This window comes from Homarus americanus, unplaced genomic scaffold (assembly GCF_018991925.1).
Source record: "Homarus americanus isolate GMGI-L3 unplaced genomic scaffold, GMGI_Hamer_2.0 scaffold6317, whole genome shotgun sequence".
Lineage (NCBI taxonomy): Eukaryota > Metazoa > Arthropoda > Malacostraca > Decapoda > Nephropidae > Homarus > Homarus americanus.
In genome coordinates, this window is record NW_024730668.1 from 20927979 (window position 1) to 20943665 (window position 15687).

At 38.0% G+C, this 15687-nt stretch overlaps 1 protein-coding gene across 1 annotated transcript in view; it reads left to right on the forward strand.

Annotated features, from left to right (window-relative positions):
• Nucleotides 1-146: 146 nt before the first annotated feature.
• LOC121867123 (fibrillin-3-like) overlaps nucleotides 147-15687 on the forward strand; it is a 24863-nt gene continuing 9322 nt past the window's right edge. Inside the window, exons 1-9 of the mRNA XM_042366878.1 lie at nucleotides 147-455; nucleotides 1319-1555; nucleotides 3776-3910; nucleotides 5091-5222; nucleotides 6372-6506; nucleotides 8286-8408; nucleotides 9526-9666; nucleotides 10172-10324; nucleotides 15173-15435. Coding sequence (XP_042222812.1) covers nucleotides 410-455; nucleotides 1319-1555; nucleotides 3776-3910; nucleotides 5091-5222; nucleotides 6372-6506; nucleotides 8286-8408; nucleotides 9526-9666; nucleotides 10172-10324; nucleotides 15173-15435 — 1365 coding nt within the window. The 5' untranslated portion in view covers nucleotides 147-409. The remainder of the gene's footprint in view (nucleotides 456-1318; nucleotides 1556-3775; nucleotides 3911-5090; nucleotides 5223-6371; nucleotides 6507-8285; nucleotides 8409-9525; nucleotides 9667-10171; nucleotides 10325-15172; nucleotides 15436-15687) is intronic.

Genomic DNA, 15687 nt, shown 5'->3' on the forward strand with positions numbered 1-15687 from the left:
AGGAGGAGTAACAGAAGGAGGAGGAGGAGCAGCAGCAGAGGGAGAAGGAGGAACAGAGGGAGGAGGAGCAGCAGAAGGAGAAGCAGTAGAGGGAGGAGCAGTAGCAGCAGAGGGAGGAGTAGCAGTAGCAGAGGGAGGAGAAGTAGTAACAGCAGCAGGAGGAGGAGTAACAGAGGGAGGAGGAGGAGGAATAACAGAGGGAGGAGTAACAGCAGCGGGAGGAGGAGGAGCAGAGGGAGGAGTAGTGACAGGAGGCGAGAACCACACCTTGACCACGGAGGCAGGAGAGGCGGCAGTGAGCGAGGGTAACGACGACACCACCATCCCTGGGGGAGGAGGAGGGACAGGGGGTGGTGGGAACGACACTGACACCGTCACTACAGCACCACCAGCAGTACCACCAGCCAACATGACCAAGGTCCCTGTTAACGTGACAACAGCGGCCCCCACCACCAGTAAGTCAGTGCGTCAGACGGGCGTAGGTGTCACATATCATTTGTTTTACTGTCCCGTTACTCATGAGTCTGAGGCCACATCAATGGTAATTTTCATCTCACAATTTCAATGATGATGTTATTAATTCTTAAACTCCATTTGTTTAATACACGTCTCGTCTGTAATGTTATAAACAACCGAAAAAAATATATAGATATCTAATGTGTGTTGTTGATTTTATGAAAAACAGAAACAAACACAGACATACTAATTCAATATTTTTTACCGGCCTGTGCAAATAACCTAAACAAAATTATAGAAATTGTGAATTAATGTGAATGTTGTCTGTCACATTTACATAACCAGTGACAAACAATTTAGATGCCATAACACTGTCTTATGCTGTACACTGTGACCTGTAATACAACAGTAGATGTGCCTCGTTTTAGTCAACTGATGTGCTCAGTTTTGCGGTTCTCACCCCCTTCACAGTGGCTGCGGTATCATGCAGCTATTTAAAACGAACCAACCCAGCCCAAACCTTACCTAACTCATCGCGATATAGTCAAGATTCATTACATTAGGACTGGTGGTTTAGGTTAGGTTTGGCCTATTCGTATTGCCTATTTTAAAAGATCAAGAGAGCCCAGCCTGCATGACGGAATTATACTGCGATACCGAGTTTAAGAATTACCTTATTGGTATTACTGTTGTCACTATTATAACCGTTATTATTACTAACAAGTATAAGTATTATTATTTTAGGTATCTTTATCATTATTATCATTATTATTATTACTAGTAGTTGTAGTAATAATATCAGTATATATCATTATCATCATTAATTCTATTGGTTAACCCGACGTGATCTCGTGTCCTACAGGCGAGATGACCTGTGGGGTTAACACTGAACTGATTGATGGGCAGTGTGTGTGCGTCACCAACTGGACCAACGACCCTGCCCTCCCTGGTACTACACACTGTCCTTGCCCTGACCTGTGTGCCGCCCACGTCGTGACTTGTCCAGCCGAGAGTACCTGTTACCACCTGACCTGCAACTTGGTAACCTGCAGCTGCCCCCAACACTATAAGTTTGACCCCTTCACCGCCTCCTGTCAGAGTACGTGGTTCATTTGTTTATGTCTTTCTACTACCATTTACTTGTCTATTCGTTTATATATTTGTGTACTCCTTAATCATTTATAAATCTATATATCTCTTTATTTAGCATATGTACATTAACTATTTCTACCTCTTAACTCTAAATGTGTTTACTTATAAATTTATTAATTATAAGTATATTATTTTCTTTTTAACTAATTCTAAACCTACATACACAATCCAGTGTTCTTTTATTGAGTCATCTTGTTTTCAGTGTGTGTGTGTGTGTGTGTGTGTGTGTGTGTGTGTGAAAGGGATTCTCAAATAGTAATGAATGCATCTGGTTGAGAAACAGTGCACAGTAAAACATCAAAATACCTTTCATAGTAAAAAAAAATATTGGATTACCTGAAGATTCGACACCCCAGCTTATTTTCATCTGCTGAAATACCCTAACGCTACTGGGAGGGAGGGGCGTTATTTTAGTTTACGATGGGTTAGGTTAGGGTGTTTAATCTTCAGGTGAAATAAGCTTGGGTGTCAAATCAATCGGTAATCACTTTCTCCTGACTCAAAGTGATGCGACAAACTAGGCTACACCACCACCATGAGCGTGTGTTGGGGGGAGGGGGGATTCGATTGGATAAGGTGGTGGAGCGAAGGGAGAGTGGGGGGGGGGTGTGTCGAGCAAACAACGAGATTAGAGGGCCAAGGTCGACCTGCTGGTGGTGGATTAGATAGATAGATAGATAGATAGATAGATAGATAGATAGATAGATAGATAGATAGATGGATGTTGAGGTAGATATAGAATTTCAATAAAATCGTGATACAGTCGTTATTGATCGTGTGTACCAGATTCCCTGCATTCATTTTTGCCCCTGTACACTGCAGAAGCCACAGGTGTTCCAAACAGTCTAGCAACATAATTATGACAACAAACAAGTCACGAGGTCTCGCCGAAAGACCAGACAAGAACGGCGAATTTACTCCCTAAGTATACTTAACGTAGGTTTAATTTACGAAAATTCGGCAAACTTTATTAAAGATTTATAATAATGAACTGTAATAAACGTGATTATGGATCAAGGTCTAATTATTATTAGTAGTAGTTTTATAAACCCTTTCACTGCGTGTCACGCACTTGCCATTTTATTCTGGCTGCCACCACACGATTTTATTCAGCTTTGGGAAACCTCCCGCTGTGAAAGGGTGAAAATTGTTAGTAACAATTGCCGTAGATTTTGTAAAAAACAACAACACAGCAACCATATTATATTGCATTTTTGCTGCTGTTGTAGTTTAGTCTAATGTACTTTGATAGTTAATCAACATTATCATTGTTATTTCTTAATATTATTTAGTATCAAATTACTCTCAGTACTGGTTGTTGTTTAACATAGTCTATACTACCAAACGGAGTTGGCATTGATCTATCTACTGTAGGTAGGGGTGGAGCGGAGAGGAGACAGGTGAGTCACGACACATCCCTATTCACAACTTTCACAAGTGTTGTTAACACATGTTGGTGCCCGGACCTTCCCTCATTATGTTCACTAGACACGGGCTTCCGTTGCACAATTATATCGTAGAATTTCCCTAGTCTGAACACGGCACCCACTAGCCTAGCCAGAACACGAATGGAAATGCGGACTAGAAGGAAGGTGTGACTTTACGGTGGGGGTTCTGAGGTGAAACTTGTGCACGAGTGTGTGTGCTAACCACGAAAATCAGTTATGTTTACTTTGAACCCTTGACACGAACTCTTAAAACTCAGTCATTAGTTGAATGACAATCTTTTTGTTTTCCTTCCTCGCTTTGTATATAATTATTTGACAATGGCAATAGAATGTCGGATCAACTGAATTTTTGCCCCCACTAGCATATAACACTTGGAGATTAACAACCTTACAACTACCTAAACGTTGGGTTGGGTTAGGTCAAGTCAGATTACGATAAATTGGGTTAGAGGATTGGTTAAGTTAGATTAGGTTAGGTTAACATTTGTGTAGTTAATCTTCATGTGAAATAAGCCAACGAGCTGGAGATTAAATCTTCAAGTGATTCGGAGTTTCTACTTAACTAGGTATTTAGCCAAATTGTTTGGTTAGATTAACATGTTCTCTTCTCTTAGACGATATCCATGTTAACAGCAAGATAAAAAGCCCTACCCTCCCTCATATATTTCTCGGTGATTCTCCATCTCTCCCTATTCCTGACCTTTGACCTCGTCCAATAGGTCCTTGCCAGTACTTCGGGGACGAGGTGTGCGGCCTCGGGTCAGGGAAGAAGTGCAAGGACTCCGCCGAGGCAGAGCGCGACTATACCTGTCAGTGTGGCAGTGGATATATCTTGGCCAACGACACCTGCCAAGGTACAGTGTGAGTGTGACGATGGTGATAATGTAAGAGGAATGTGTTGGTGGCGTTGACAATGAAGGGGCAGGCTTTTGGTGGTGACACTGCGATTCCCTAACTCCAGGTCCCCTACATTCTCACCCTCACCAACAGACAAGCATAGAACTGGTGGTGGGTGTCCGGAAACAGTCACGTAAAAAGTCACATTCTCGGCGACGAAAACAAGTCATAGGATATAGACACATCTTTTAAATATCCTAAATTAATTTAGATTGGGTTAAGTTAGGGTAGGTTAATTAACTTAGGTTAAGTCAGGTTTGTGGCTTTTCCCGTGACTTTTTCCGACATTTTTATGAAGTTCACAGAATAAACTCGTACTAGTGATGACAGTGGCTCCTAAGTTATTACTGTTTGTGATAATGATGTCGATATGGTATTGGTGACGATGAAGAATGTGATGGTTGCAATGATGATGGGTTTCATAGAAAACTTAATTGTTAGTGTTATGATACTAGCAGTCTTAATGAGAGGTTACGTGATAACCTGGGTGATGGTGTTTATGATACTTTATATCGTTTGTGTGTGTTATGCGCTTCAGAGATCAAGATTAAAGTACAGTTACAACTTATTAGTAACACTGTAGATGGTAGGTGCATGAAGAGGGCTTGATATGCAGTACTGTCACGTGCATAAACAAAGTATCCGTCCTTACAGATATGAAAGCAGTCGACATCAAATTATATAACCATGGAAAGAAATACCGGGAGTGAAAAAGAAAATACATAACTCCATCAGGGAAGCATCTGCTGACAAAAAAGCAATGATAATTAAATATGATTTGAAATGTGTATTTTTACAAATAATTAAAGTACCTTGGTCTTTTTTTTCGAAAAAAATATACTGTATACTTCTGTAAGTTCTCAGAGGCACGCCACGCAAAATGACTAAGGTCATCAGGTATTCAATACGTTAGCCGCATGTGAAGTTCTCACTAAGTATAGCTTGACACGAGGCACGGATACTGTAGATTGCATTTGCTGGAGTCCTCGGCACATTTAGCGCAGAAACAGCCAGATAATCAGTACTCACGGATTTTATTGTATAAAAAATATTAAGAGTAGTACATAGCATTATTATAAATCGCCTTAACCTTCGGGTGAAACAAATATATTTAGACAATTCTTTGTGTATTCCCAGACGTGGACGAATGTTCAGGAACAGGGAGCAGCGGAGTCTGTGGCGATACTGAGCAATGTGTCAATGTCCCCGGCAGCCACAAGTGTCCCTGTAAGCAAGGCTACCTGCGGGGCTCCCAAGGTTCCTGTATTAGTAAGTGTTTCTTCTTTATATACTTCATACAGTAAAGATTCGTTTTAGGTAAAAAACGGAAACTACAAACAAAAATAGTTTTCCTATTGTATTTTATGTTGCTTCAAGCGAATCTGACCTTCATTTCCGTCGCAAACGAGTCGTGATGGAGATCTGAACCCCCCAATTACCAACAATATTGGTTGTTCAAAGTGGACAAGACTCTGAAGCTATATTTCCTAAAACGGTTTTTTAAATGAGTATCACGGAGAACGTTGGGAGAGTCCATTACACAAAACTGGGAGCATATAGTCTTCTGATATCGTGTTTGTAGAGTAATTTGTGATTGTTGTTTGGTTTGGATTTAAATGGTACACCCTGTCCAGTGTTTACTTCTGATGAAGCCAATCAGCAGAAGTGTTGATGTCACGTGATACTCGTGAGCATGCGCTTATTTAATATTCTAAATCTCCTTCCCCATAATTTTACAAATGACAAAAGATGGATTCTAACCAGCAAGACACCGATGGAAGACTATTGTATAAATATACACCGTTGAATAGTTATATTTTTATGTAGAATGCACTATTGTTCTAAACATATTGCGTATATTATGATTAGTATGCATGGATTTACGACTTACGTTGCATTTAAATTTCATGGAATTATGATAATACTCTACTAGACGAGCTACAATAGTTCAACTTAATGAAGAGATTAGTTTGCTCATCGTAGAGATGGTAAATGATTACAGTAACTTGTTGGGAAATTCGATCTACTGAAGTCTGGATTATAAATACACGGGGTGGGTAAATCAAGTGGCTTAGATATAGTGGCGCGTCATTACAGAAGTGCGTTACCAGGAAGTGATCATTCAGGTAATTCGTCACTTGCTCTGATGACCTACCTGCCTAGTGACCGGCTTTTGGTGAACTATATTATAAAGGCATTGTAGCTTTACTGTGGATATGTAAATAAAACACAAGAACAGCACGATTTTTCTAAAAATAATTTAACAAAATGCTAGGAAGAGTTAAAACGTAGTAGTTCGCTCTTTTATACGCCTCCAGTCTAATTTTCTTCCCCCTAAACATTTCCTACCTCCCTTTCACACCTGCAAATTACATCTCATTCACCTGTGGTAATATATTGATGAGCTCTCTTGTACAGATGTGAACGAGTGCCTGAATCCGTCCCTACACGACTGCGACCACATATGTGTTGACACCGACCCTCCTGCCATGTACACCTGTTCGTGCTACACTGGCTACACCTGGAATGATACACAACGACGATGTGTGCTCAGTGAGTATTGCGGACCCATTAAATTAATGCAGTATACATGCATTACTTACATTCATTAAGTATTCTGAAACCCAGTTTGTGAATAAGCATGAGTAAAGTATTAATTTGATGACGTGTTAGCCAACTGAAGTAAGTGATTATTCTACAGATAGACATATATTCAGCGATGGTCTACACACGCTGCCATTTTACTAGGAGTATTTCCGTAGGCTTGCGTTCACAGGGTTAGGACTCCACTAGAATGGTCTCTAAGATATATAAGATAAATTGCGTCAAAACATGTATCAGTCATTCGCAAATATTTAAACTTTCGTTTCTCTGACGCTCGTAAAGAAATGAACTGTCAAATTAACTTACCTGGGATGTGTGGATTTCAATTTTTGAAAACAACTCCAGAGGTAAGTTGCCATGACCAGTCCTTCAGATCAAGTTTCACAGGAAACCTGCTCAACCATGATAATATTTTTGCTGTTCGTTTTCTAACTATATTTTTCTGGTCAAAGTACCTGTTATAATTTCAAATTCAGAAACAGCTCCACTATAGTTTGTGTCCCTCCGAAATAACGTCTGTCTCCCGTGTAAACTACAATCCAGTGTTGCATATTTGTTTTCATTTATACGTAATATAATGCACGACACATGGATTTTACCATAAGTCTTCTACAACCGAGGATTTGTGAACACTTGTAAGCACTTTCTTATGAAGGACTATCCGTTCTCGTGGGGGGGTTCAGGGTACTGAGGACTGACCCAGGGTCGTCCGACTCCCTCTGGGCCCTCCAGTACCACCATGGGAACGACGCCGTAGCTCAACAACACTCATGTCTGCACCACAACTGTACCCCGAGTAACGACCTCTTTGGTGGTTCATACGTCTTTCACATTATAAAGAAATTTGCATATGTTCAATACATTTTAGATTTTCATTGTTTTATTATTTTAACGATCTTATTTCAACGTAATTACTTGATGCGTTTTAGTCAATAGGCTATATCAGTTTGGCCATTCACGTTCATCATGTATTATTTTTAATTGTTGTTTTCTTAGATACAATATCTTACTGTATTTAGGTTTTAATATAACATATACTGACTTTAAGCAATTATCAATTCTATTTTACGGTTAGAAATTTTCGGAATATGAAATTTACTTTTTACTACGTTATTTGTAATTGTTTTAATTCGAACACTGCTTATTCTAGTGCAAAGCAGCTTTTATTACTTCGTAACACTAATGATAAGGAATGTAATTATTCGAAACTTCTGAAAATAAATTTGGGTTATCAAAACACGGTTCTATCCGTTTCGTAAATTCAATATTGTTATTTTATCTGACACGACATTACTTACTCAACCTGCTTTCAAGAGAATTTTTATAACGGTAATAGTTTTAGTATGTTCGATCATAAAAATAATTAAAATTAAGCAAAGATGAACACTGTACAGAACAACGCAGTCTCAAATCATATAATGAACTGAGAATACAGGTGTAGTAAGTTTTAAAAGTTTTGTTTTGCATAAAGATATTGGTTTGGAAAATGAACTAACCTGCATTTTCTTCAATTACATCGGACTCGAAACAACCTGTTGCTAAAATAGAATCTAGCTGATGTGAAATGTCTCAGTACAGTATTCCAAACAATAAACAAGACTTAGGGAACATACTGTGTACACTTTATCAGGACCCTTATCTAAAATTGGTAAGCTTTGCATCCTACACCTGGCGTGAAGGCGCAGCAGCGTTTTCGACTAATATCTTATGTTTATTACCTGCTTTTAGATGACATTAGTACTGGATGTGAGTGCAACGATCCTGAGAGGAGCTTGTGTTACCAGCCTCCTGGCGGCGAGAAACAGTGTTCTCCGCGGCCTGGCTACAAGCTGCAGAACAGCACCTTTGTTGGTAATTTATCAACCTGTGTCGCCTTTCTATCTCGTCCTGTCTCCGGTACACTCATAAGTCATATACCTGTATAGGATTCTTTTCCTGGCGAGCATCAGTGCGTAAGATGTATCCCTCTTAATTTGTTTTTGATGACTTGTGTATTTACTAACTCGGACTTTAGTTGTTGAAGAGCAGAAATATATTTTTACAACATCAATAGGCAAGGGTCCACTACAGTTCATTCAAACAACTCAAGGCCCTCCCCATTTTGCTCAATAATGATTACAACAGGCAGAAACAGGAAATTTGTATTAATAAAAAATATTAGCAAGCAATCATCTAGTTCAATATAACACTATTGACAAAGTTTACTGATATTAATATAAAAAAGCATCAAGTGAGATAATTTGCATACAAAATGAACAGGTTAAAGTGATCTCGTCAAGTGATGCCAGAGACAAGCGAAAACATAACGCTCATGTCACAAAACTTACAAACAACAACCAAGGGTTTAGTGTGTCGGAGAAACTTGCTTCTCGTACCACCACCACTACTACTACAACTAGCCTTGGTATACAAGCTTTCGTAGTTTCATCTCACTTAAATAAAAAATCAATGTAATTTACACATTATTGTACAGAGGTTACACCATATGCTCTTGCTCGTCATCAACAAGCTGTGAAATAAAAAACAGTAATGGGCTTCAAAATAACCCTTGACAAAATTATCAAGAACAATAGTGGGATCCCACACAGACCATGACCTCCTTCCTTCGGCATGGCCACCTCTTGTGGATGGCCATTAGGTAAATAAGGTAACTAAGATTGTCCCTAATACATCTATTGCGGACTAAATGTTTTTGATTATTTAAAAATCTCAAATGGTAGTGACATCTGCCAGCGTGCAAAGTTGATGAAAATAAACGTTTTTTTTTAATATTATCTAAATATAAATAAATACTGTATAATTCTGTTAAAGAACTCTCTCTCTCTCTCTCTGCCTTAATTGGCAGGTCTCTCCTTGAATAATAAAGCTATCCATTTTTATCACAGTTTTCATCCGCCTTAGCATTCATTTGCGTACAATCCTTCATTTCCCTCTTGTGTTAGGAGACCAATTAATCACCTCTCTGCAGACGCGGCTGAGTGTGTCGACAAAGAGAACGTGCAGGCGTGGTGCTGGAAGGGGGGCAAGTGTGTGGAGGGCGAGGGTGGGTCGAGGTGCGAGTGTCAAGACGGTTACATTAATGTCACCCTCGACTACGGCCGATGTACAGGTGAGAATGAATCTTTCACTGTACATTTGATAGTGATTGAACGGGTAGATTTTATCATTGATGGTGGAATGAGATACACATAAATAGATGCCTCTTTTAGTACACACTTCCATAAGTGAATAAATAATGCCAGGCGAACAGGTTCGTAGATGTCAAGCCCTTGTTTCGGTGACCTTGACCTATGAACTAACATCCTAAGGCTGCCTTGGGTCACTGATTCACCATTTGAACTATGACCCTTTAAGAACAATAGAGTAATTAAAACAGTGATTGGCGAGTCCCTCAGACTTTTACCTGCTGACAAATCGACTGAAGCACATGACTAATTATGCGGGCCCCCTTTCCCTTCTCCCGGTAGGCCAGGGTGATATTTGTTTTATTATTGATTAGAATTCTCGGTATCATCGTTGAAGATCATAATGTAAATATTAACGTCACGTGTATCTGAACATTATATGTGTAGTTTAAATTAACATAATAAGTTTTGGATGGCTTTTCCCTCCAGCTCTGGAGTGTCCAGCAGGCACCGTGGTCTCCGGCTCCCAGTGTGTAGGTAAGTGTGAGGTACATTGTATAGTGAGCATGAGGGCGGGAAGCCGGGGCAGGTTTATGTGTTTAACCAATACTGGGGTTTTTCAGGTGTCACGGGTGTTACACTGTAATTTGATATATTTCTAAACACTTCTGTACAGTTGCTAATACTGAGTGTATTTTTATAATCTGATAAGAATATGGAAACGTCAAAATATGAAAAGAGAAGTTCTGTGGTTATGGAGTTCAGCAATTCTATCGGCTGCTATTGTTTATCTGCATTGGTAAATATAATATAAGCATGTTGGAGTAGAGGACAGTAACAGGTTAAACTTAAAAATAAAAACAATATAGAAAATAGACAAATAAATATGAGAAAACGAAGTGAGGTTTACAAAAAAAAATAACGAAATTCTAAATGAATGTAGACAGGCCAAAAAAGATGATATAGAAGGGAAATGCAAGGAGGTGGAAGGTGATGACAGGAAGCATATTTTAGGGACATGTGCAGAAAGATTAAACAAATGAACCAGAAAAAAAATGGGGTGGGACTATTAAAAGTAAAGACAGAAGAATTAAAAGGGAGATGGACAGAGTACGTAGAACTATACTATGATAAGGATAGAGTGGAAGTAAGAAACGAAAAGGATATAGAGATCGAAGGGCCAGTTGCAAGATCAGCCGTGGTGTATACCATGCTGTAATAGCCCCATGTTTGTTGTGCAAGAAGCGTTTTGGGCTAAAAAAAATATGTACAATCCGTTATTTGAACGTGGGGAAGATCACTACCATGGAACTATTTTTGAAACCAAAAGAAAATAGATTTGGATGCACATAAAATGTAAAAATGCCGCCAGCCTCAACTTGTCTCATCGCCGTTTATATCCTCCATATTTGCCTAACCATCATAAAAGGTAAGCCTTTAAAATAACTAATACAACTAATTTATATGTAGAAATGTATTGAAATCAAATTAAGCTAAAAAAAAAGTCGTAAGTGGTCTATTTGAAGAGTGGTGAGAACAGCTTCCTCTGGGATGGTGAATAACGTCCTTTATCACAATTAATATCGACCCAATTTTCGTAATGAGGGCAATTAAAAAGTCCAGTACTACCAAATTAATTATTTCCTTAGTATAATTACTTATTAGCCTAGATTTCATATTTTAATAAGTCCAAATATGCCGGGTACTTCCCAGGCATGTTTCATTTGTGTATCAGTTTAATCACACTTTGCTACTAATAAGATAAATTCACTGACCTAAATTCATGTTTTATTCCCTTAGTGACTCAATGTATTACAAGAAAGAACTACTTTACAACTTGTTTGGGCCAACAGTTGGAGTGGTGATATTAATTAACTTTGCCATTGACAGTGGAAGAATCAAATGTAGATATATTGGCTTTGTATGTCCATGATTTCAACAAAAATGAACAAGTCCTCCTAAAGTAAATGGAATTGATATTATTATCTTTTTGGCCATCCAGCGAATTTAATGACTTTAAGTTGACCGATTTTTACCAGTTAAGTTAGGTTACGTTAGATTAGTTAAGTTGGGTTAGGTTAGGTGACACTGAAATTATGTTTTTTCAAATGCCAAGTAGGTGGATGACCTAAACATTCAATTTACCAAATTGATTATGAGATCAAAAACATTAGTAGTTTTTTTTTTTTACAAATTCAGGCTCCGTAAAGTTCAAATGACAATCACTGCATGATAGATGTTTCACCCTATACACTAAAGCTACTTTATGTAAGAGGAAAAAATTAGCACCAAATTGTATTGTTTAATACCAGACATTCAAGAGACGCCCATTGGTGACGGCGATAAAGGAAAATATAAAAACCACAAAATCAAACCACCAATACAACACAAACACAGTGAGCACCATGGCATGACCGAGTGAAAACCATTAAAAGCAACTAATGTGTCTTTCTGTAACATTAGGCTACATTTATGCAAACTATTTGGTTCCCAACTGATGTAATTTTTAGTATGGGATTTATTTAGGATTCTCGAATAAAAATGATCACCCAGTATCTACACTAAGCCACTACTTCTACTGGTGTTGTAGACAATTAAGTTGGGAAAGAACAAATGGTTTACTTGTGTCGATATACTACTCAACTACTCAGTGAAGCCTACTAGAAATAAGCATTTGATGACTTTGTAGGCTATCCTTGGTCAAATTGCTTTCTTGTTTATCATTGTTATAATGTTTTACATATTCAATGCCCAGGACTCCCAAATATATTAACTTTCAAGTGAAGAAATATTATGGATACTAGATATAAGTGTATACGTTTTTCTCTAAAACTGCATCAGTAAAGGGTAGTGTTGTGACGGCACCGAGTGTGAGCTCTTTCAGTGCATGCCCAGTACTTGCCAACAGTGTGTAACAGACATGAGCGACTGCCCTAACGAGCCAATCAGTGATGAAAAAACGTGATGTGACCCCTGAATTTACCTTCAAGAAAATCCAAGTTATATTTATATACTGTAGATATGTTACTTGAGAATTTAAAATTAAGTTATATCTTACCTTTACCATAATTTTTCAGTAATCTTGGCTTTAATGTTTTGTATACTTATATCATGTTATGTGTACAGCAGCAGAACAAAGACAAAACACCAATAAGAAAGATGAAGCGATCTGGTTGAGCCCAGATTCTTTCTACTCCTACTGTATTTCAGTTTCACCACTTTTCCTTCAACCCCTAATAATCTTCTTTCACCTCTTAACTAAAGACTTCGTATCGTATCACATTTGAAAGAGCATTTTTGTTATCTATGGCATCTATTTAAAGTGTACAGATATTTAGCAATAGTCTCCAGTTTCAGTAATAAATATTAATTACATGCATTTTTATACCTTTTTTATATATTGATGTTGTTAATGACCAAGGACACCAAAATTATGATGACCTGTTTAGTTTAACTGTAAGGAGATAAGAGTTCAATAAGAGATGGTCAGCTCAACTTCTCTATATTACATAAAACAATGTCTCAAATATTATTGTTTTCCACAAGGGTAAATGAGGTGAAGTAAACAAATAAGTATAAAACAACGGTAACTATAATTAACTTATAACTATTTAAACTTAAGTAAATTTAGAAAGAACGGTTACACAGCACAATCATATATATATATATATATATATATATATATATATATATATATATATATATATATATATATATATATATATATATATATATATATATATATATATATATATATATATATATATATATATATATATATATATATATATATATATATATATATATATATATATATGGAAAACTGGGGAGATCACCACAAGCGCACAGGAAAGAGTATTACGCCAGTCACATAGAAACACGAGGTGAGACAATACCCCCCAGGCCTTGAGCAATGGTTGGGGTTATGTTACCTGATATATGAGAGACGAAGATGGGAAGATACGTTAGCTGTAAATAAGGTCCTGTAGTGCAGAGAGTAAGCCAATTAAAGTGTCAACACTGGAAGTGGTTAGGCGAGGCTCCCGGTGTGAGTGCAGAACATATTTTTATATGGGGCAGCACAGAATTCTCAATGGATATAGGCTTCTTAGATTCTAAGTGGACTATAAACTCAGGGAAGATGATGATTGGTCAACTGAAATTCACTAGAAGGATATAAGATATTTTGACTCCGCATGAGCTGTGAATCATTTGGATACGTTAAGTCAAACCGCTCTGGTCAGCCACTGTTTTCGATACCAATAACTATATTAATCTGACATAACACCAGCAATAAATGACAATACAATCCTTTTTATATAACATGGAAATAAGGGCTTCCCAAACCCTGAAGGCCCCACTGCTCCCACTCTTCAATTTGGTATAATGTTTAATCAGTATTTAAAAAAAGTTAAAGAAAACTAAACAGTACTATATAACACGGCAGCAGCTTATTTGAGAAAACAGCATTAAAATTATCAATAAAAATATGAACATACTGTATAAAGTTAAGAACATGTATATATTTACAGTATCATTATACACTTACATTTTACTGTAAAACTGCCAACTTTCTCTTGTACCGACGTTTCTTTATACATTTTGCTGCTCATTGATTCACTACAAACCAGTTACCAATTTGCCATGTGTAGCAAATGGTGAACATAGTGGACAAGCTTAATTCTAGCACGGTTGAATTTCTTCAGCCTTGTGCCACAGTTGCAGCATAAACCGAAAAAAAAGAAAGAAAATAGTCAAGACCTAAGCCAAATTTTGGTTTGAAGAACAATGTAATACCTATAAAGCGGATCTTAACCATATCTCCTCTGGGCATATGCTTTACACACCTTAAACCATATCTTTAGTATGTGAATGCATTACAGGATTGTTCATATAATAGACAATTAATGCACTTTGTACAAAATCTGGACTCGGAATAAATAAATAAATAAATAAATAAATAAATAAATATATATATATATATATATATATATATATATATATATATATATATTATATATATATATATATATATATATATATATATATATATATATATGTTGTTTTATTCACATCTCAGTTGCCTGAAGATGTCTGAAGACTTGTTAAGGCACCGTTGTTTCATTTTCCTGTGTGATTTTATCAAGATTTATCTTATCCACGTTTTCATTGTGATTTATATATATATATATATATATATATATATATTAGTCGCACGTTGGCCATGAAATGACTCCGTCCTAATTCCTAAAGAATTGGGAAATGCATGGTGCTCATGAAACTTTCCTAAATTCTTTAAGAGTTGGCTATGTATGATATTTCATGTTCACCGATCCACCGCGTTGAGGTCTGCGACTCCGGGATCGGACCGGGGCGACTCGTCCAAAAGGCGAACCTTTCGTCCGTGGAACCCCAAACCACGGTGCCCGAAGGAGTACTCTGGAATTCCCAATGGTAGCTAGGTTACCAAAGTGAATTGCTCACCCGAAGGTGATATGCTGGAGACCACCCACAAGGAGTGGCAAGTAAAAAGGGGAAGGAAGGAAACCAACAACCAAAAACTGGAAGCTGGCGAGGAGGATGAGGTAGGATACCAACTTCCCGGGAATAGAGAAGAAGGCAATGGTGAGGAACACCAACTCCTACATGGAGGAGGAGGAATTGGCAGGAAAGCATCAACCCCCCAGGGAGTGAGAGGGGATGACAAGGATAAAGAGCTCACATTAGTGAGCAAAATAAGCCTCCCCGAGGTTGTGAGTAGTAAAAACCTGGTTTGGCACTGCAGATTACCCACGGTCTCCTGCAGAGAGCAAGTTCCCACGGTGTCCTGCAGAGAGCAAGTTCCCACGGTGTCCTGCAGAGAGCAAGTTCCCACGGTGTCCTACAGAGAGCAAGTTCCCACGGTGTCCTACAGAGAGCAAGTTCCCACGGTGTCCTACAGAGAGCAAGTTCCCACGGTGTCCTACAGAGAGCAAGTTCCCACGGTGTCCTACAGAGAGCAAGTT